The sequence below is a fragment of the Carcharodon carcharias genome, chromosome 8 (genome assembly GCF_017639515.1).
Source record: "Carcharodon carcharias isolate sCarCar2 chromosome 8, sCarCar2.pri, whole genome shotgun sequence".
NCBI lineage: Eukaryota > Metazoa > Chordata > Chondrichthyes > Lamniformes > Lamnidae > Carcharodon > Carcharodon carcharias.
This window is the reverse complement of record NC_054474.1, coordinates 50,724,964-50,748,664: the sequence shown is the minus strand read 5'-3', so window position 1 is coordinate 50,748,664 and position 23,701 is coordinate 50,724,964. Positions and strand designations below refer to the sequence as shown.

Genomic DNA, 23,701 nt, shown 5'->3' with positions numbered 1-23,701 from the left:
TTCCCTGATGTGTTCTCCATGGCCATGCATCCACCAATCAGAGTCGACTTGCCAATCAATCAGCACCTCTTCTCGTGCAGTATAAATGGTTGATCCCTTTGAGATTTGGTATTATTGCACCTGTCCTGAGGAGTCCAACATGAAAAGCTTTGACAGCATGTCTCTTTCTTTTCAGCAATATTTTTGCTGTGTGGTGATAGTTTACACTGCAGACTCCCTCTCAAAAAAACCACCAGTGTAATATAGCTCTTTTGCACTAAGAATGTCAGACAATCACTTGGGCCTTGAGGTGAAATCAAATAAGTGCTCTAAACAGGAATGTTTTTAAGATCTCCTGGCTCCTTTGATTTGCTTTTTCATTTACTCCCCTCCTTGTATCCTTCAAATACTCAAACACAACCTTAATGTGTGTGTAGAGTAAATAACACCTGAGAAGATAAATCATATTTAAGGTAATTTAACTTAGTATTGAAATGATACTTTATAAGATAGGAGATAAAAATGGCTTGATGAGCCAGTTCATAACATTAGAATGCTCTAAAGATTCAGCTTACAACAAATTTTAAAAAGCATTGTCATTTAAGCAAGCATTTTCAAGTCTAATAATGTTGAATTGTACTTTTTTCAGGGCCATGTGAAAGTTGTGCAGTACTTGGTGAAGGAAGTGAACCAATTTCCATCTGATATTGAATGTATGAGATACATAGCAACCATTACTGATAAAGTGAGTCTATTCCTAAATTCTGAAAGTTTCACTTGTCCATCATTGCAATATTTTTCACCTCCTTAGGTTTGTCTTCAGTGTGCAGGCATTTGGGTTTCCTACCTTCCCACCTGTTTTTAACAGGAATTTTTAGTAATGGAATCTGTGGTGATCTGGAGTTGAATGCATTCAAAGGTACAAAGGGGCTTAATCAGTACCAGTGAGCTGTAGGAAGAATAGTTGAGCTTTGGGTTGGGAAGAAGGTTCTGAAGTTTTGAAAGAAAAGCCACCAGGTGCTTCGTAGGAACATTCAAGGATCCCCCTTCTTAGTCAGGATGAACTACACTGTTTTCAATCTCACTGTGCTGTTTGACCCTGAACTGTGGTTCTAAACCCATGTCTTCTCCACAAAAAAAAGCCTTACTTCCCTCGCAATAAATAGCCTACCTTCATTTCCTACCTCCAGCCTATCTGCTGTTGAAATCCTCAGAGTGGGTAAGTATGATTTGAACTCCATTCATGTGAAGGTTGAACACGGGATAGTCTGATTTGACCAAGTGAAGCTTAGTTTACAGTTAGGCTGTTCTTATAAAGAATAATACTTTTACATCAGAACATTTGTTTTTCCTGATATAAAAGATAAATAGTTTATATAATTTCCTGTGAAGTAGTGAAGAGTTTCTTTCTCAAGTTGCTCTCTTCGCTTGCAACTCCTGTATTTTTCTACGTTCCACTATCCTAAATAGTGTTTTTAAAGCTGATTACTATTTGTTGTCCTAGGAACTGCTTAAGAAATGTCACCAGTGCATGGAAACAATAGTGAAAGCAAAGGACCAGCAAGCTGCTGAAGCAAACAAAAATGCAAGCATTCTTCTCAAAGAACTGGACTTGGAGAAGGTGGGAGTTTGTTCTAAATGATCATTAATAAACATCCAAAAACTACCACCTTGTGCTGTTTGGAGCCCATCTTTTGGGTTGTTCTTTGTCATTCTTTCAATATAACTTCATCTTCCACATAAGAACGGATATGCTTGCATCATTACTTTTTAATGTAATTAAGGAAAAAACGAATGATAGTTTTGTAGTTGTAGCTTGAAAGCTTGGTTTTAATAAGGGCACCCTGAAATATTGGAACTCTGTTTTAATGTTTCCATTGCCAATTTTGTTAAATCTACCTGTTTTGATCTTTGCATAAATTGTTTCTGCCTTTGTTATAGTCAAGGGAAGAAAGTCGAAAACTAGCTCTTGCAGCAAAAAGAGAGAAAAGAAAGGAAAAAAGAAAGAAGAAGAAAGAAGAACAGAAGCGGAAACAGGAGGAGGAAGAAGCCAGAGTTAAGGAGAATTCAGAAAAGCTGCAAACTCCAGAAAAGGATAGGTTTGAAGGTAAGTAACTTTGATTTTAATTGTCAACTGTAAATATGATTATGGATTGATTTTTTTCTTTAAAAGCAATCAAGCTAACAGCTTCTGTTCTCCACAGATGAAGAAGTTGTGCCTATAGAGCCTCCAAGTGCAACTACAACTACCACCATTGGCATTTCTGCAACTTCAGCCACCTTTACTAATGCTTACGGGAAAAAGAGAGCCAATGTTGTAACCACACCAAGTACTAACAGGAAAAACAAGAAAAACAAAACTAAAGATTCTTCTCAGAGTGTTCAAATAATTCTAGAAGATCAGCATATGTCTATAGCGCAACAGAAGGCAGATAAAAATAAAATAAATGGGGAACCGAGAGGCGGTGGTGTAGGAGGGAACAGCGATTCTGATAATGTTGACAGTACAGACTGCAACAGTGAGTGCAGCAGTGGTGGTAAAAGCCAAGATCTCAATGTAATTGCTGACTTCCACAACTTCAGCGACCAGAAATTGTACCCTCCAAGAAATGAAAAATCTAATACTTCCATCTCAGAGACTCAGAATCACCCAAGGTAAGATTAATATTGTGAGCTGGCACTGCTTGTTGTTCAATAGTAATTTTATGTTTCTGTTGGCATTCTCTCTTATTTATGGTATGTGCTTATCATATAGATTGCACGATGGCACTAATGAAACAAGTTCCAGCTCACTGTCTACAACTCACAAGTCTACTTCATTGCCATTGTCCTCCCCAAATGGAAAGATGAATCTAACCAGTCCTAAGCGTGGTCAAAAGAGGGAAGATGGCTGGAAAGAAGTTGTGCGAAGGTAACTAAAGAACTTTTTTGAACTAGTGATCTCTATGTCAGTGTACGTGCGTTATTACATTGCCAAAAGTAAAATAATATGCTCCTCACTCCTTTTTAAAAAAAAACACACAAAGGGAATAAAATCTATTTAATTCTTTAGTGACAAAATTTGAGGAATATTGTCAACCGTGAAGCTAATACAAAATTTTCCCAATGTTATGTGAAAGATGCGACATGTATCCCTGTGCTTTTCAAATATTTCAGTCTAGGGCTCTCTGACCTAATTTCCCAAAGGAAAGCGGTGTATGATTGGCATGAACTGTTTTCATAGATAGTAACAGAAGCAGTGTGCTAGGATGTCAACAAAAATAAAATGGTTGAAATAGTCAAGCCAAGGGGAAAAGGTTAATGAGCAGTGATCTGTTCGCCTGCCCTATGGATACATTGATAGAAATCTGACCTTGTGGGCCCCTTTTTGCAAGTCTGTGACCTACATTTATGTAGTTGTTTTATTGCCAGATAACTCGTCCTGTCTTGCCACTTTTTTGTATTATACATCTTCATCTGTAGGACTGTTTAGTCCAAATGGGAGTTTTAATAACGACATGGAAGGGTTGAAACCTGTCCAGAAATTATTTCTTGCACCATGATTCTCAGTAGCTATGCAACCTCATTGCTTTCATTGGGATAGGAATGAGGTAATAGTTCTTGAAGGCTTTGGGACACCATGTTTGCCGCCATACAACCTGAGAATGAGCAGGAGATGGCTCTATTTGGGAGGGTGGCCATACATTAGGTCCAAGTTTCAAGGTACACATGTTTCTTTAATTTGAGTACGTGTTAATCCTCCCCACAAGGTGATGTACTAAGTGCTGAACGAGGAAGGACTTATTTTAAATTCTCCAGAAATATGTTTTTTTTAATACACTATGGCCTCTTTTATAGATTTTTTTTTCAAAATGCTTGCATTTACAAAGGGGATATTGTTAGAATGCTGTCAAGCTATTTGAAAGGCCAACAATAAAAATGTCTGTTAGCCTTTGAGGTGTAAATTTTATGCTGGTTTACAAAAGTCAGCCTATAAAGCCTTTGGTAGCATGCTATGCTATGCAAAAATCCATCCCAATAATGGGTGTCATTGTAGATCAGATGAAGTAGCAATGATATTGAGGATGTGGGTTGTTTAGTTCAATAAATATTTAAATCAAAATTTCAACAGTTTGGACATTCTAAATATTCCCTATTCATCTAATGTATAGGTAAAAAGATTCTGGCTAGGTGATGCAGAGAGATTATTGGGAAGGAGTTCCAGTCAGATGTCAAAATTAGCAATCCATTCAATGGCTTCAGCTGATGCAGTGTGGATGGTTGTGATGTCACCAGGAATGGATCCATAAGACATAAGAGTAGAAATTAGGCTATTCGGCCCATCGAGTCTTGCTCCGCCATTCAATCATGGCTGATAAGTTTCTCAACCCCGTTCTCCCGCCTTCTCCCTGTAACCTTTGATCCCCTTACCAATCAAGAACCTATCTATCTGATCCTTCAGGGCAAAAGTTCAGTATATGGGCAAAGGTGTAACTTGGCCACATTCACAATTTGAGTTGTTCCTCATGTTTCACTTATGGACCAAGTGACCACATTTTCCCTGGCCTGTCCTCAAGTGGTTCAGGGTTGCCCAGATTTTCCATGGAATGTTGAAACCTGGGACTTCACTGTTTCAGTCAGTTACCCGGTTGAAGTTGTTTGCAGTCAACCTGGAGGTATGTCAGCAAGAGATGGGGTTGTTGTCAGTTTGTAGGGTGTGAAATGTGTGCCACTAGGAACTACAGGATTTCAGATGAGTGTGTTGGTTTTTATTCTGAGGTCATATGTCAATGAGAGTGCTTCGTTAGCTGTCAACCGATGGTGTTCTTTGAGGAGGATGTTCCCTGTGGACATCAGGAGGTTCAATATGTGCTAGAACAGGAAGCCAGTTGAGCTGTGTTGGTCTCAACATCTCAGAAACAATCCTTGTCACTTCACAGATATGGATATCTACCACGTTTGTGTGGCAGCTCCTCTGCCAGCTTGAGCAATAGTACTCTGCTGTTGGGTGGGCCAGGGCAAGTGAAGCAGTGCTCTCCTGTCCCAGGTGATACCCACCAGTTTCCATATGAAATTCACTCTTGTTTTTAACTTTGGTTCTGGTGTTCTGGAGGTGTTGTTGGTTGATGTATGGGCAAGAGTGATGCCATGGTATTTTGACAGTGGGCTGTGGATGAGTGGTTGGCCACAGAACTGGATATGATGTTCTTCACCAGTCTTCTGAGTTGTTCAGGTGGAAGGCTGAAATGATTCCTGGCAGTGCTTGGTTAAAGTTTCCATTTTCTGAAGCAGGTTTCCAGAGAACATAGATCTTCACTGTTTTTTCAATATCCCTGAAGTGCTTTAGCCTGGAAAGCCAGGGCCAAGTCGTCAGCATATGTGAAGAGCCGTGATTTTGTGGGAGGGAGGCCACTGGTATATATGTTGGAGAGCTGGTGCAAGGATTGATCGCAATGGGAGCCCGTGTTGGTTTTGCTTGGCTGCTTGCTTTGATCTCCAAGGTGCACATGGGACAGTCGGCTGCTGATCATGACGTTGATTAGTTGTCGGGTTTTCATACAGCAAATTATTTTGGAGAGTTACAGCCATATGCCTGTGCACCACACTTATTTTTATTTAGTGAATGCAAATCCCCAAAGTCAAGCGATGGCCTATTAATTTGCTGAGTTTAAGGTGATTAGTCCGCCACTTAGTCTGTAGCAGGGAGTGTCTCCTCTGATGTGCAGCATTGTTCTGTTCTTTCCACAAGTGCATAAGGGGTTTGTACTGAGGCCCCAGTGATGCGCACGTGCAGCAACCTAATGTCATTGCAGGAGCCTGCAGCCTGGAACTTAGAGTGGCAGAAGAGGGAGGGAAGGATTTGCAGATGGGAAACTAAAATCGTTACATAGAAACTAGGAGCAGGAGTAAACCATTCGGCCCTTTGAGCCTGCTCCACCATTCATTATGATCATGGCTGATCATCCAACTCAATAGCCTGCTCCCGCTTTCTCCCCATACCCTTTGATCCCGTTCGCCCCAAGAGCTATATCTTAATCCTTCTTGAAAGCATACAATGTTTTGGTCTCAACTACTTTCTGGGGTAACGAATTCCACAGGCTCACCACTCTCTGGGTGAAGAAATTTCTCCTCATCTCAGTCCTAAATGGTCTACCCCATATCCTCAGACTCTGTCCCCTGGTTCTGGACTCCCCCACCATCGGGAACATCCTTCCTGCATCTACCCTGTCTAGTCCTGTTAGAATTTTATAGGTTTTTATAGGTTTCCTTGTGGGATCTTTTACTGCAGTCATGTTTGTGAGTGTTTCTAAACTCTGTCTCACTATCCCAGTAATGTACGTAGATTGTAGGTTGCTGAGAATGTTAGATGAGGCAATATAGTCTAACGCTTATAGAAATCCTACAATCCACTTACCGGAGTAGTGTGAGAGTTTAGAAACATTCACCAACATGACTGCAGTAAAATATCCTAGAAGTAAAAGATTTTAGTTCCAAAATCCATCAATGTCAATTGGTGGATGTGTGGCGGAGTGATGTTTGCAAGGACAGGAAGCCAGGGGAGCCCCAGTTATGATTTAATTGAGTGTCAACAAGATGTGTGTGATGAGCTTTGCCAGACAGGTGCTCAGTATTCTGCTGTGGAATATGATAGGGCAAGCCTGGAGTGTTGTGGCAGCAGCGTCCCCACATAGATCCAGCAAGTTTGGTTAGTAGGTTGTTTCTGGTTTTGAGCTTGGCTACTGTTTTCTTCAAATGTTCCCGGAAGGACAGAGTCTGATTCAGAGTCACTCCCAAGCATGTTGGGTCGGTATAATGCATTAGCCTTTGGCCATCCATGCGGATTTAATGTGAGATACCATGTGCTGCAGTAGTTTGTAAACTTTGTAATCTCTTTATTAAGGATCTGGTCCAGAGTGCAGATGGATGGAGCTTGGTTGGCACAACAGATGTCATCAGTGTGGATGGACTTGCGGGTATACATTGAACGGGATCGGGGCTAACACTGAACCCTTTGGTACCCCGTTGTCCTGTCGTCTCCATGCACTTCTTCCTTGCTCAGGGTGGACTCTGAATCGTCAGCTCCAAAGGAGTGTTTCAACAACTGTCCTGACCCAGGTTGTAAGGATTCTGGGCAGTTTTAAAATCAGGCCAGCGTGCCATACTATCATAAGCAGTTGTGAAATCCAGTAGCACTATGCCTGTCTTCAACTTCTTTTGGAAGCCATTTTCAATGTAGGCAGTATGTGCCAGAACTTGATCCTCATGCCATTCAATGGCATTACCATTGCTGAATCCCCCACTATCAACATCCTAACGGTTGTCATTGACCAGGAACTGAACTGAACTAGCCATCTGAATACTGTAGCTGCAAGAGCAGGGCAGAGGCTAGGAATCCTGCGGCGAGTAACTCACCACCTGACACCCCAAAGCCTGTTCACCATCTACAAGGCATAATTCAGGAGAGTGACAGAATACTCTCCACTTGCTTGGATAAGTGCAGCTCCAATGACACTCAAGAAGCTTGTCACCATCCAGGACAAAGCAGCCTGCTTGATTGGCATCCCACCCACAAGCATTCACTCCCTCCACCACCGACGAACAATGTGTACCATCTACAAGATGCACTGCCGGAACTCGCCAATGCCCTGTAGGCAGCACCTTCCAAACTCACTACTATCTAGAAGGACGAGGGCAGCAGGCACAAGGGAACATAGCCTTTGTTGTGGCACCTTATCATGAGCCTTTTGGAAATCCAATTACACCACATTTACAGGCTGCTCTTTATCCACCTTGCCTGTTACAAGATAAATGCACATGGCAAAGGGGCTAACATATTAGCATGGATAAAGGATTGGTTAGCTAACAGGAAACAGAGTAGAGATAAATGGGTCTTTTTTGGGTTGGCAAGCTGTAACCAGGGGAGTGCCACAGGGATCAGTCATGGGGCCTCAGCTATTTACAATCTAGCTCAAAGACTTGGATGAAGGGACCAAATATCTGATAGCTAAATTTGTTGATGCCACCAAGATGGATAGGAAAGTAAGTTGTCAAAAGGAGGTATGGAGCCTGCAAAGGGGTAGAGATAGGTTAAGTGGGTGGGCAAAGATTTGGCAGATGGAGTACAATGTGGAAAAATGTGAACTTGTCCACTTTGGCAGGAAGAATAGAAAAGCAATATATGATTTAATTGGAGCGATATTGCAGAACTTGGTGGTATAGAGGAACCTGGGTGACCTGGCATATGAATCACATGAAGTTAGTATGTAGGTACAGCAAATGATAAGGAAGGCAAATGGAAAATGTATTTATTGCAAGGGGAATGGAATATAAAAATAGGGAAGCCTTACTGCAGCTGTACAGGGCCTTGGTGAGACCACACCTGGAACACTGTACAGTTTTAGTTCCTTATTTGAAATAAGATCAAATTGAGTTAGAAGCAGTTCCAAGAAGGTTCACACGACACATTCTTGGGACGAGAGATTGCCTTATGAGGAAAGTTTGAAGAAGCTGGGCCTATACCCATTTGAGTTTACAAGAATACGGGGTGATCTTATTGAAACATACAAGATTCTCGGGAATTGACAGGTTGGATACCGGGAGAATGTTTCCTTTTGTGGAAGAGATTAGAACGAGGGGATGCTGTTTAAGAATAAGAGGTATCGCTTTTAAGACAGATGAAAATTTTCAACTATCAGTGGGTCGTTAGCATGTGGAATCCTCTTTCCTAGAAACAGTGGAGGCTGGGTCATTGAATTTATTCAAAGCTGAGTTAGGTACATTTTTGATAGACTAGGGAGCTGAGGGTTATGGGGGGGCAGACAGAAAAGTAGTGGAGACCACAAAAAAATCAGCAATGACCTTATCGAATGACAGAGCAGACTTGAAGGGCCAAATGGCCTACCCCTGCTCCCATGTCCTATGTTTGTGTTGTTAAATGTTGTGGAGGCATTGCTGCTTTCAGGTGGGACTCAAGTCTGTTTAGCAGGAGGTGTTCCTGGATCTTTTGGGTTATTAAAAGCAGAACGATGGTGTGGTTATTGTGTGGGTAATTGAGTGGTTTTTGTGGCTTGCCAATGGCTGCTATCTTGGATTGTGTTGGAATGGTGCCTGTGGTGTGGAAGTTGGTAAACAGCTTTGCTAGCAACTTCTTTCCCAGTGATCTTTCAGGAATTCTGGGTAAATTACATTGGCTTCTGAAGCGTTACCAGATTTGTTTGCCATCATGGTGCTGTCCACTTCTTCGTGTGTAAGGGCTTGAGAAGTCTGTCTGCTCTGAGGCAGTCTTGAGAAATTGAGCTGTTTTTACCATCTGCTTATATTCCATGCTGCCCGGTATCTTTGAATTTATTAGGAGCTGTGAAGCAACTGCACCAACATTGATATTGGGCCGCTGGTGTGGTTGTCGCTCAGTTTCCAAGTGGCATAGGAGTTTTCATGTCTTTTGGCTTGTGTGTGAAGTCTGCTGTTTCTTACCATCTTCATCAAGGAATCCTAGGAGTGGAGTTAGGACTTTGGGGCCTTCATTTTCCCTGTATTCTTCCATGGCGGTTCACTTTCTAGGGTCCAGCAGGGGATGAAAGTTTTTCTGAAGCCCTGGGGAGTGGGTGGGAGCAGACACTATTGTTTCTAAAGCTTATGACCATAAGCCTCGCTTGCTGTTTACAAAAATAAATTGTTGAAATTCTGATATCCATGACACCAGGTAAAATGCTGTGGCATTGCAGGAAGCTTGTAACAGGCATTCACTCAGTTAAAACTCAATTTGTAGAGATACCCTCCCCCCAATGTAAGATGGCTGAATCTTAAAATGCTGCAACAAGATTGACTTGATTTGCTTGAAAAATCAGTTGTTGCTGAGCCAGCCTTGCATATAATTGGAGCTGAAATTTACAAGTAACAAATATTTGACTTGGTTTTCACTTGGAATTTTTTTTGAAAATGCTTGCATAAATATGAAAGCAAAAATTAAGCTTTGATCATATATTGGGTTGCCCACTAATTGGGGAAATAATTTTGTCCACTACATAATAGATCTGTACCATGTGTTCACAGACTTGCTTTTGTTAAGATGGATAGAAAAATCAGTAGATAGGTTGCTGCCTTGAGCAGAAATTGAAAGATCGGATAACTAGAAGCCAACATGTGCCGTGGATGTTTGTTTCATCTTCATGTTAGCACCACCTACCAATGGCTTACGAAAGCAGTTGTTTGTTTTGAGCCACATATGCAAATATGGTCCAGCTCCACTCAATCTTTTGAGTTAGCTGGTCTCAAATGTGGCATCAGTAAAGGTGCCACAAATTGGCTTCAGCTTCCCTGACTTGGGATTAAAATTGACCAGGATTTCCACTTCTGGTTTTCTATCTAGTGGCCTGATTGAAGAATATTTGTGTGGTCATTGTGTAAGACATAGTTTATTATAATGTGTTATATATTTGAATAATCTGCTGGTGTTCGTGATTCAGGTTTACATGTGAAGAACATGTTTACCAAAGCACTGCAGGTGCCTTTTGCACCATATCCCAGCAAATGTTGCTGTCTTTGAGAGAGGAAGGGGTGGGTTTTGTGTGTGGAAAATGCAAAATTGAATTAATATATATTGAGAATTTTATGATTTTTATATAGAGTTGCTTTAACCAGGTCAAAGAAATTGTCTGTACCAGCTTCGGTTGTATCAAGGATAATGGGAAGAGGGGGATGCAATATAACTGCCATCCAAGATGTTACTGGTGCACATATTGATGTTGACAAGCAAAAAGACAAGAATGGAGAAAGAATGATCACAATAAGGTAACTGGACCTTTAAATAAAAGTGACACAAAGTTAAAAGGGGAAATCATTCAGGTTGTTCCAGCTGTTAAACTGTCTGCTTGAGAAAAACCAAATGATAGTCTTCCTAATGGAAAGGACCAACATGGTGCCACTAGTCCATCCTTGACACATTTTTATTATTTTGAGTGCATTAGCTATATTCATTGTTCTAGTTCTTCATTCAAGTGACTCCAGCTCACTGTAAGCTAAGAGTCTTTAACATGTTCAGTAAAGAAAAGCAGATCGTCAATAGTGCATTTGACGAGGTACTGGATTAGCAACCCAGATGTGATGAGTTCAAATCCTACCATGGCAAGTTGTGAAACTAAAGACGATAAACTTAGTCATTTTGTGCACCGGCACCAGAAAAAAGTCTGAAGGCTGCGATTTTGTTGTAAAATCCTAAATATTGTCTTTCAGGAAATGGAACCTGTGCCCCTAAATACTCTCGTCCACATGTGACTGCAGTCCCATACTACATGGTTGACTCTAATGCTCTAAGTGGGCCAGCAAGCCAGTTGTAAAAGCAATCACACTCCCACTACCACTGTCTCAGAGCAACTAGTGATATGCAATAGATGCAGCCTTATTAGTGTTCTCTCACCCTGAGAACAAAAGGAAAAATATTTGTGTATAGTTACTCGAGCTGTCTTCAAAATAGACCAAATTAAACATTTTCTCCCCCCCTCCACCCGCCCCCGACCACCTCAGAATTTTGAGCACTTTTTGTTTTGCAGTAAAAATGAGAAGCGTAGTTATCAGACTTGTTCCTGCTGAGACATTTAGAGTCAATTCTTTCAAATGTGTCCCTCTTAATTGTTTGTTTTTTCTCTTCTTTTGGTAAGCCTGCTGACACATACTATTTTAAGTTTGATCTCCAAATTGATATTTTCTGTGTTCTTGATAACAAGCCATTATTTACAATAGTTGTACATTTTTCTATTTTGGGAATTAATATTTTTTTGGGTGGCATCAAATCTGAACACTGATCTACTGTACTTCAGTTCATCATCTCCAAGAAAGTGGAGAAAAGTATGGCTGACAATACTCATAGTTTCTGCATACATATCTTCAATATTAAACATAACTTGCTTAAATGTAGGCACTGATCACAATTGTTTTCATTTTGTTCATACAATAAATAAGTAAATTTAGCAAGTCTCAAGTTTCAGACTTGGTTACTCTTTATCTTGTATAATATTCTGAACCTTATCCAAGCATTTTCTTGCCATTATCATATGCACTGTGATTATTTGCAAGCACTGATTTGATTACCCTTGGTCTCTCCCATACTAGAAAAATAATTGCCTGAATGCCAGTTACACCCAGTGGTAACTGTTCTTTCCAGTGCTTGTAGGATTAAAACAAAAATTCAATACAATGCTGTCATTAATCTTGTACATAAATGCATTGCCAGTGGTACTCAAATCTGATTAAATCTAGATTTTATGGTTATTTAATGTCTTTTTTACATGCATTAGAAAGAGCTGTTTGGAATCTAGTGATTTCATTTGTTGAACAAATGTTCTACATACAGTTGAGCTAGCTGTTTTATTCAGTTAATCCCACAAAATCTGGACTTTAATAAAACACACGTCTGACAAATACTCTTTGGGACTTATCAAAAGGCTAAATTTTAGACAAAATAGTTTATTTTGGCCAGAATCTTAAAATTGCTATACTTCATTTTTTTGAAAGATTGTGACGAGCTGTCACTTCCAAGAGGAGTCCAGTTTGCAAGGAAATATTTTAGCTTCAGCATTCTGGCTGAAAAGATGGTGGGAAGGAACTATATCGGGAACAGTGCTTGCATGATAGGAAGATTCAGTTTAAGCTTAAAGGAACGCTGGTCCTGAAATCAACACTCTTCATATTTTTCCTTCTCCAGGGACTGGAACTTACTGGCTTTTGGGCCGGGTGTAAGATGGGGTATTAGTTTGCAGGAATTAAAATGGCTGACTTACTGAAGTTTGCACACACATGTTAATTATTTTTAGAATTACTATATTAAGGCTCCCTTGAATTAGTTTCAACCCCTGACTTGAATATTTATTAAATCCAGATCTAAAATTTAACATTTATAATAAAATCAAAATTTGCTGATCACAAAAATATTGCAACTTTGCCATATCATATGGCTTTCTCAATAATGCGGTCAATAGCATACAGAGTAAGGCTGAATCAGTCTAAGTGGCTGGAAGTATTGTTAGTCCAGGTCAAGGCTTACTAGTGAGTTTATTAGGTCATAGTTTTTTGTGGAACAGCATCTGGAATGTCTACTGTGGTTTGATGAGTGGTCAGTTGTAGTTTGGATTGAATAAATATTCTGAGTCCTATGATTTTTAACTGGAAGCATAAATAGGTATCTAAAGAAACATTTCTCATTGTGAAACTTTACGTTGTACTTATTTCAGAGGAGGCACAGAATCAACAAGACATGCAGTGCAGCTCATCAATGCACTAATTCAGGATCCTGCGAAAGAGCTGGAGGACTTGATTCCTCGGAATCATATCAAAAACGTCACAGCCAACACAAGAATGGGGTCCACAGCTGCCACAACCACAGCTAGCACCACAACTGCCGGACACCGAATAACTGTTTCAATGATGTCTTCCTCTGCAACAGCTTCGCTGTCAACCTCATCATCCACATCATTACAATCCATTAACAAACCTGCTAAAAACATTGTGTCAAACAATATGCGTCCTACATTTTCAGTTTCGCTTCCTTTGGCTTATTCACATCCGCAGTTAGCACATGCTTTGCTGGCTGCTCAAACTATCCAGCAGATTCGACATCCTCGGTTACCCATGGCACACTTTGGAGGAACCTTTTCTCCATCACCAAACACATGGGGTCCTTTCCCAGTGAGACCTGTAAGTCCTGGAAGTGCCAACAGTTCGCCGAAACATAACACAACTCGTCTCAATAACCAGGGTGGTAATACTATTCATCCCAACACTGGTAATTCAGCTTCTATTAATTCACCTTCTGTGGCTGTGAGTTCTCCAACTTTCACCACACAATCTCTGTGTGTCACAAGCAGCCCAACTCCATCATCGGTTAGAAAGCAACTCTTTACTTCGGTCAATAAAACTAATGTCATGATTTCGGTGACTTCAGCTGTAACGAGCAATTCGTGCTCACTGCCCACAAATTCAGCCGTATCAGTGAGCAATGGGCAGCCTCCTACTCCACCACCGCCTCCACCACTTGTTGTGCAGCCTTCTCAACAATCCATGTCACTGACTAAGAATGAACCATTCACAACCTCCACTGCGAAGGAAGAAGTGACCACCACGGAACAGCCTGCAGGAAGCCAATGTGCACATTCAAATGTCTGCAGCAGCTCTTCAGTCAACAATAATTCTGGAGCTATTGGAATTCAACCAACCTCTTCACTGCCCAGCATTCTGCCGCAAATTCCATGCCGTAGTTCCTCTGATATTCGACCTACTTTGCCGAAGCCTTATATTTCAAATACAGATCATGGATTAGTGGCCCCAAGCAGTCTCGCATCTACTCGCCCTGTTACTATGTCGGCTTGCCCTAATGTTCAGACCAACAACACTTTACCTCAGTTAGCTGCAGCCTCTCCTCAAGTATCTCACAGAATACAGCCTGGTGCTCCTTTCTATCCCCTAGTACAGCAAGAGCCACAGTCTGTTTTTGTCCCAAACCCAGTTCCAATGGTTTCTACCCAAGATCCTCTGAAGCAGCATGGCGTACCTTCTCCGATGCAGCTTTCATCTGCACTTGGTATGCTGAACGTTTCGCAAATCCACGCAAATCCAGGAAGCAAATCATTGCCTCCAAATTTTGGCTCTGCAGCCCTCTTCAGCCCTTTCAACAGTTTCTTTGACAATACCCAGGTGTCTGCAAATCATGTGTGGGGAAGTTGTCCACTGCCTTCGCGGCCAACGCAAGATCCAACGTTTAGTGGACATTCTAACTACATGGGCAGTTCTGTACTTGGACAGTTAGATGCAGTACTTCCACATGATAATTCCAAGGCTCCTGGTTTCAGGCCACCTTCACAAAGAGTGACATCGAGCCCTACAGGTGAGATGGACAGTGGATTATTTTAATTTATTTGTGTATTAGTTTTGTAGATTCTGATTTAAATCGTCCTTATGAACAGCATTGTGTTAGCAACTCTTAAAAAAAAATTCCAAACTTTAGCCAAGTTGTTTGCCAAATATTTCTCACCGTTTATCTGCATTCTACCTTCCTCTTTCCTCCTTTTACCCTTACCCCTTTTTCAGGGATTTCTCAAATTACTGGTTCAATCATCAAGGCAGGGCTGCTTGCGACTAGAGGAACAATTTTGTTTCTCCCTTGCATATCTTTCACCACCCCCCCACCCCTCACCCCTCACCCCTCACCCCTCACCCCCCGCCCCAACATCAACCAGCCCATGAGATGTGCTGACTTCCTTTTAAGTTCCACTTGCTGTCCTACTTAGGAATCGATTAATTCCTATAATTAAAAAGTTAAATCTGTGACAATGCTAATGACTTGCAATTTTCAGAGGTTGGCAAACGATCTGTTATTTGCAACCCTCTACCTCTGTGCCTTTTTTGTTGTTGACCTGTATCAAAATTGGACCGTAAATTTCAAAATTTGTTGAAATGTTATCTACTTCATTCCTTTCCCTCACTCTACTAGACAGTGGGGGAGGAGGAGAGCTGTATGCCAATGCTGTTTGAACTCTAACATCACCTCAGCAATTTACATCTGCCAAATCTTGAATTAGCTTCAGATTGTTTGCTGCTCATTAATTACAAGTTCCCTTTGAAAATGGACTATTTGATCATTATCCATGATTGCAACTTGTGTGTTTGTAGGTGACCTCATAAATTTAAATACATTGAAAAGGGGATCAGATTCTCCCAGTATTAGGAAAGCTGAAAATAGCCCAAAAACATTTATGCACTTTTGAAAAGTGGCTTGTGACCTCAATAAGCTAGACTTTAGACATGCAAACGACCTTTGAAGGGGTATAACCTTCACCAAAATGATTCCGTGGTTGAATACTAAATTAAATAGACCTGTTGCAGAAACTTGATTTTAAAGTCCCTTGATTTTAAAAGGTTATGGGCGATCTAATTAAGATGTTTAAAATACATTAGATATAGAAGAACAATATATGATTCTATTTCTTCTGCTAGGATAACCGAAAACAGGGGGACATAATCTTTAAGCTCAACCAGTTAGGAGAGTGATTAGGAAGCACATTTTCACATGGTGTATTGGAAATCTGGAACTTGTTTTCCCCCTAATTGCTGTGGATGCTGGGTCAATTGAAATTTTCAGTATTAAGATTTTTTTTTTTGTTTGGTAAGGTTATCAAAGGGTATGGAGAAAAGGCAGGTGAATAGAGTTCAGGTACAGATCAGCCATGATCTAATAAAATAGTGGATCAGGCTCAAGGAGCTGAATAGCCTACTCCTGTTCCTTATTAGGTAATGGTCATGAAACATTTTTCTTAGGATAACAAGAGCTTGCCAACGTGGCATGCCAATAATAGCTCAAGAGTTTTAGGATAAAATTACATTATTTTTAAAATACGTTTTTAAATTAGTTCCTTTTATTTTACAATGACATGCATGTCTGTGCTTGCATTTGAGTTTTTTGAAAGACTGCAACCATACTTTTCTCAACCCTTTTTTTGCGAAGACACCTTAGTGAGCGCTACTCTCACTTATAGTTTGGATTATTACCCCTTTATTAAAGAGAGAAATGTACAAGTTATAGATAAGTCACTTTTTATAATGTGCATTTCTCAAATATTCCATTACATGTGATTTTTTAAAAATGTTTTTGAAGGAATGTCTGCTATGGACCCATCAGGCAATGCCATTTCTTCCTCCTCCACCCCATTGACGAGTTTTGCTCCAAGTATGGCTGGAACTCAGGTGTATGTACAAGGACCAGCCCCTGTAGGAATGCCTGCTCCTAGCTTCAGCAGACAACATTTTTCCCCACACCCTTGGAGTTCAACAACTGCTCCAGCTACATGTATGTACAAGCCAATCCTTTCTATATTTTAGTTGCGTTTTTGGGGGTGGGAGGTTATGCTCCTTAATCTAGGATCCACTACTCATTATATGCATTTATAATACCATTTTAAAAACTTCCAGTAGGGCCAATCTTCCAAATGTAGCTAGAAAATTATGGTGCAAACGTGGCAAAGCAAAATATTGGAAAAGAGGCATCATCTAATTATGTACCTATTTGCCCTTAGAATTTAGATACTATCAGTCGTCCTTGTGGAAATGTTGCTTTCAAAAATGTTCTGCTTATACGCAAGGCCAGTTAAATTCAGATTAATTGCCCAATTGCATCTGAAAACAGTTATATGAATACATTTTTAATGTTTTGGATGTCACTTGCCTGGTGTGAATAAATGTCTGTCAGAGCAAATTAATCTTGGTGGTTTTGCTATTGACATCCAGTTCATTTACAGCGACAATTAAACCACTTGCAAACTTCAGCCAATTATTTCTTTACCTTTCTTTGTTTCTGAGTGCCAAATGCATACCCTGCAGAATATATTGTGTTGCACTTTCACGCAAGCGTGCAAAGCCTTAGGTTATCTGTATTGGTGAGGTCGAGACCAGTTTAGCAATATGTATTTGGCAGTGTACATGGGCAATTGTTTGTGTATCTCCAAATTGGAGGAAACCACTGAGTGATAGCTATTCTCATGCTATAACATGCTTGAAAATGCATTTTTAACTTTCACCAGTAGTTAGGATGAAGGGGTGATGGGGGAGGGGTGTTAGTCAGTGACGAGGAGCTCTTAAGATTCAGTCTGTCTAGTAGGAACATTAGAGTGCTGACCTTAATAAAGCAGTGAGATATTAACAACTTGCATTTGTATTTAGTGCCTTTAATGTAGCAAAATTGTAGCTGCTTCACAAGCATAATCAGAGAAAACATGATAAATTGATAGGTGTCTTTCCACTTTTGAAGGAAGACAGAGCTGAAACACACCTGAAAAGTTATACTTCGGTAGCTTTACTATCAGTTTACCCCTCTTGTCAGACATGGGCTGCTCCAATGCCTCAAACTTGCATTTGTGAGAAGAAATGTGTTTGGCAAAACTCAAAAATGGAGTTTTGGTTTTTGGGATTTCCTTACATTTTCTGTGTTCCTCTTTTTTTTTTAAAAAAAATCATGCTAAGGATTGTGTGTAAAAGAACATTAATGCACATGAACACTAGCCATAAAACATTTCCCAGGTTGCCAACAATTGATGTGATTGCTCCTCAACTTCTTCGTTCTCTTGGATATTAAGCAAGTTAAAAGATTTCTCCTGTCTACACATACATCAGTTATACAAATTTGTTTTAAAGATTTTCTGACCATTTTCCATAATTAGTTTATTTTCTCCTAAGATGTTGGAGTTGTTCAATACCAAAATTTTTCTATTGCATTGCACATTTAAAGGTGGTGTTCAAAACAAATAGCATTAACATAGCATTGACTCTCAAAGTAGAACTAGACATGTTTTGCATGAACACAATTTTTGAATTCTTTTCATTCACAACGACGTTTGCATGTCTAAGTATGCTTTCTTCCTAGCATTTTGACCCCTGTTTAAATGAAGTGCGGAAGCATTTCTAACCAACATTTTCGAGAAGTCTTGTTGATGCCTTCATCACTAGACCTATTACTTTGTGTAAGGATCTGAGTTTTTGCTGATTTTACAATAAAGAATAGAAATCAAAAACAGAACAGTTTACATATGATGCTGCCCTTCACTTTAATTGTTGAAAAGCAAGCAACATATAAACACCTGAGTTTAACTTCTGTTTCATGTCAGGTTTTTTCACTGGGTATTATTCAGAATTTATAGCTACAAATATCACATTATAGAGTACTGCAATTAAAAAGAATTGTAATGTTATAGACTATGCTGTTTTTGCAAATGGTTGCATGTAATTTACTTTTGTGGATCGCAATTTGTAGGTGAATCCCCTCCATCGGTGTCTTCTGGAGCTTCTTCACCCTTATCTGCTGCTTCTGCACCTCCTTCCTTGGGCCAACCAAAATCAAGTAATGCAAACCAGGATCGGAAGGTACCTCCGCCTATTGGAACAGAAAGATCGGCTCGCATTAGGCAGACTGGGTCTATGACTCCACTTTCCACTATGGTGGGTAGTAACCTGACAACTCCTGTTGGTCAAGGAGGGATCTGGTCTTTTGGTGTCAGCAATAATTCAGGTGAGGAGTTATTAATTATAGTATTGGAAAGATATGTAAGAAGTATACTTAACAGGGCTAAGTTTTAAAGCTACAAAATCTTGTCATTTTCTTAGAATGGGTTTCTCTTTCAGATGGCATATCTGGCTGGTCCCAAGGTGTGATGGGTGGTCACCTAATGCACCAATCTATATCAGACCCAGCTTCATTTTCACAACATCAGACATTGGAAAGAGATGATACTGGAATAGTGGCACCTTCAAACACCTTCCATCAGCCAGTGCCAAGCAACTTCATGGATTATAACAAGGTTAGTGAAAGTTACTTGATTTCTTTTAAACCGAGCATGAATATTACGCAGCAGTAATTTTTACACAATCAAAATGCAAAGTCAATGAATTGCAGTTACATCCCAATCAATTTGGCATGAGCAACATGCAGACTGAATTTTTTAGCAAATTTTGGTAGAACTTGGAAATCTGAAATAAAATACCATAATGCAGCAATTCATCCATTACAATAAGGTTGTGTATTGTAATTTTAAAGCTGGAACAAAGACATACAATTAGTGAAATATAAACAGAAAATGCTGGAAATACTAAGCAGACCTGTCAGCTTTTGTGGAAAGAGAAACTTTTCAGGTTAATGGCTTGTTGAGCCATTAACTCTGTTTCTCTCTCCACAGATGTTGCCAGGCCTGCTGAGCACTTCCAGTGTTTTGTCTTTCTATTTCAGATTTCCAGTGTTCACAACATTCTGCTTTTCAACACAGAGTTACTGATTTTTTTTTCACAACATCAGTATAGCCTGTGCTCTTGCAACAGTTTGGAGAAAAACCTGTGTAGTTGCACATACTTCTGTTGGAGCCTTGAGTTGTTCATAACATTTATTAACAGCACTTTATCAAAATCAAGTTTACATAGGGGTTATGTGGGCTTTGTCTCCCAACTGTCAGTTTTCTTGCTGCAAGCTACTACACGAGTACCATTTACTTTATAGAATAGCTAACCTTTAGCTGTTTACTCTTGGCATATAAATATGGCAGTGGTCATGAAAGCACAGGCCGATTAGCCTGACCTTGGTCGTTGGTAAGATTTTAGAGTCCATTATTAAGAATGAGATTTCAGAATACTTGGAAGCACATTGTAAAATAGGGCAAAGTCAGCATGGTTTCATCAAGGGGAGGTCATGCCTGACAAATCTGTTAGAATTCTTTGAGGAGGTAACGAGTAGGTTAGACAAAGGAGAGCCAATGGATGTTATCTACTTGGACTTCCAGAAAGCCTTTGACAAGGTGCCTCACAGGAGGGTGCTCAGTAAGATAAGAGCCCATGGTGTTAGAGGCAAGGTACTAGCATAGATATAAGATTGGCTGTCTGGCAGGAGGCAGAGAGTGAGGATAAGGGGGTCCTTCTCAGGATGGCGGCCGGTGATTAGTGGAGTTCCGCAGGGGTCAGTGTTGGGACCACAACTTTTCACTTTATACATTAATGATCTAGATGAAGGAACTGAAAGCATCCTGGCTAAGTTTGCAGATGATATAAAGATAAATGGAGGGACAGGTAGTGTTGAGGAGGCGGGGAGGCTGCAGAAGGATTTGGACAGGTTAGGAGAATGGGCAAAGAAGTGGCAGATGGAATACAACATGGGGAAGTGTGAGGTCATGCACTTTGGTAGGAAGAATAGAGGCCTAGACTATTTTCTAAATGGGGAGAGAATTCGGAAATGTGGAGTGCAAAGGGACTTGGGAGTCCTAGTCCAGATTCTCTTAAGGTTATCTTGCAGGTTGAGTCAATAGTTGGGAAGGCAAATGTAATGTTGGCATTTATTTCGAGAGGATTAGAATATAAAAGCAGGGATGTGCTGCTGAGGCTTTATCAGGCTCTGGTCAGACCACATTTAGAATATTGTGAAAAATTTTGGGCCCCGTATCTCAGGAAGGATGTTCTGGCCCTGGAGAGGGTCCAGAGGAGGTTCATGAGAACGATCCCAGGAATGAAAGGCCTAACATATGAGGAACGTTTGAGGACTCTGGGTCTATACTCGATGCAGTTTAGAAGGATGAGGGGGGATCTGATTGAAACTTACAGAATACTGAAAGGCCTAGATAGAGTGGATGTGGGGAAGATGTTTCCATTAGTAGGAGAGACTAGGACCCGAGGGCACAGCCTCAGAGTAAAGGGAAGACCTTTAGAACAGAGATGAGGAGAAACTTCTATAGCCAGAGAGTGGTGAATCTATGGAATTCATTGCCACAGAAGGCTGTGGAGACCAGGTCATTGAGTGTATTTAAGATCGAGATAGATAGGTTCTTGATTGGTAAGGTGATCAAAGGTTACGGGGAGAAGGCGGGAGATTGAGGTTGAGAAACTTAACAGCCATGATTGAATAGCGGAGCAGACTCGATGAGCCCAATGACCTAATTTCTGCTCCTATGTCCCTTATGGTCATAGCACTATATCTTTTCAACAATAAAAAATCTTGCATTTATGTAGCACCTTTTAATGTGGTGAACAGCCCAAGGTGCTTCACAGGAGCTTAATCAGATAAAAATTGACACTAAGCCAATATAGGATATTGGGATGGAAAAGCTAGGTCAGAGAGTGGGGTTTTATGTACCTTCAATGAGTTTGAAAATGCTGTTGAGTAACTTTAGGGATTTTTTTCCCCCCAAGGAGCTCAAAGAAGTGGGGTTGGAGAGGAGTGGTGAGGGATTCACAGAAGTGATAAGAGATAGACAATCTTGTTTGTGAATGTGATAGGTATAGGCTTTGTGAGCTAGCAAGGTGGAAGGTGTGACCATGAATATGGGATGGAAGGTTTACATGGAGGGAGAAGTTAAAGAAGAACAGTGAACTCAGAGGCAAGGTGAGTTCAGATGGCATTTGAAATCACCGAGCATGAAAAATCTCTTGGTAGTGTCAGTGAGGAAAGCAAGAAAATACCTGGTGAGAAGCTTGAGAAGAGAGGGAATATTTTAAAGCAGAATGGAACAAGGTTGAGGTGCTGAAAGCAAAATGTGTCAGAAGTAGAGGTACAGCCAAAGGTGGAATTTATTGAGAAGGGCCAGGATGTTAACGTGACGGTTTGAGCGGGGCAGTTGGTGGAAGATACAGCCTGCCAGGAAGGCTTCAATAAGTGGTAAGGTATTATCATCTGTGAGCCAAGTTTTTCATCAAGGCCATATCAATGTAATCATTAATAATGTAATGTAGCAAGGGCCTTGTTTGCAGCTGCATAAATGTTCTAGAGGGAGGTGCAGAGAAGAGCAGCAACTGTTGAACTACTGACAGAGTCCAAGGAACCAGTGGTGGGAGGAATGAGGAGGAGGGAAGGATTTTAGAAAGATTAGCTCCAAGTTTCATCCTCAAAATAATGTCATCTCTCCAAAGACTCCACATATATGACTTCTGTGTTTTCTTTTCAGTTTTGTTTGAAATACTTTTTATTTGAACTAAGAAAGCAAGCCACAAATTGAAAGAAATTAACAGCTAAATTTCAGTACAACTGAAAGAAATTGCAAAACACCTTTAAATTTCTGAAGCTGACCTCACCTGTGAAACAAATTGGAAACAAAAACCAAGAAAGATTTAAAGCACAGAAAGAGGCTATTTGGTTTATTGTGTCAGTGCTGGCTGGAAAAGAGTTTTGAACCCTAATCTCACCTTCAACTCTTGCTGCATGGCCTGTATATTATGGCACCTCAATTGTATATCCATATGTTTTATCAAATGTCAGGAGGGTTTCTGCCTCTGCCACCTTTTCCTGGGAGTTCCAGATCCCCACTACCCTCTAAGTGAAAAAATTATTTTTCATCCCCAATCCTTCTACCAATTAGTTTAAATCAGTGCCCCCAGTTATTAATGTCCTCGCTAATGAAATTAGGTCCACTGTATCCACTATCTAGCCACCTCATAATTTTGTACTCATTTAAATCTTGCTTTAGCCTCCTGTTCCAAAGAAAGCAACTCTAGCCTCTTCCAGCTTTCCTCGTAGCTAAAGTTCTCCATTCCAGACAACATCCTTGTAAATCTCTTCTGTATCCTCTCTAGTAAATTGTGCCCTTCCTGTAATGCAGTGACCTGAAAGGTATGTCGCCCTCTTTTCTGCAGTCTAGTGTTTTTTTTTATATACAGTTCTGACATAGCCTCCCTGCTTTTATACTCTAGGCCTCAGCCAATTATGGAAAGTCTGCGTTGATCACCTTCTCCACCTGTCCTACCTTCACAAGGATCTATGGGCATGCAGTCCAAGTCCCTTTGGTCTACACTTCGCATCTTCTTCAGCTTGACACTTCTCAAATCTTACCGTTTATTGTGTATTCCTCTACCTTGTTTGCGTTTCCCAAATGCACTACCTCACACTTCTCTAGATTGGGTTCCATTTGCCACTTTTCTGCCCACTTAATCAGTTTATTGGATTATCATCTGGCAGTCTGCAGCTTCCTTCTTGCTATCCATTTTTGCCAAATCGCATCTTAGCTTGGCAAAATTGACCATTCCCCAATTTAAAACTTTTACTCTTGGTCTGCCTTTGTCCTTTTCCATAACCATGCTAAATCTAACTGAATTATGATCACTGCCACTAAAAATGCTCTGATACACCCTTCCACCTTACCAGCTTCATTCCTAAAACTAAACCCCCTCTCTTGTTGAGTGTGCTATCTGCCGGCAGAAAAAGTTCTCCTGAATACATTTTAAGAATTCTGCACCCTCTATA

The 23,701-nt window shown here is 40.5% G+C and overlaps 1 protein-coding gene across 12 annotated transcripts in view; it reads left to right on the top strand.

The window, feature by feature from the left end:
• Positions 1 to 23,701, top strand: part of ankhd1 (ankyrin repeat and KH domain containing 1) — a 200,145-nt gene that overhangs the window by 162,373 nt on the left and 14,071 nt on the right. For 7 of the 12 annotated variants that reach the window (XM_041192971.1, XM_041192973.1, XM_041192963.1 and 4 more), the window contains 10 exons: positions 629 to 724; positions 1,484 to 1,600; positions 1,921 to 2,086; positions 2,184 to 2,634; positions 2,735 to 2,890; positions 10,585 to 10,749; positions 13,185 to 14,833; positions 16,601 to 16,792; positions 18,749 to 19,003; positions 19,117 to 19,292. In XM_041192971.1, coding sequence (XP_041048905.1) covers positions 629 to 724; positions 1,484 to 1,600; positions 1,921 to 2,086; positions 2,184 to 2,634; positions 2,735 to 2,890; positions 10,585 to 10,749; positions 13,185 to 14,833; positions 16,601 to 16,792; positions 18,749 to 19,003; positions 19,117 to 19,292 — 3,423 coding nt within the window. The remainder of the gene's footprint in view (positions 1 to 628; positions 725 to 1,483; positions 1,601 to 1,920; positions 2,087 to 2,183; positions 2,635 to 2,734; positions 2,891 to 10,584; positions 10,750 to 13,184; positions 14,834 to 16,600; positions 16,793 to 18,748; positions 19,004 to 19,116; positions 19,293 to 23,701) is intronic. The other 5 variants (XM_041192975.1, XM_041192974.1, XM_041192966.1 and 2 more) reach the window with 2 other exon arrangements.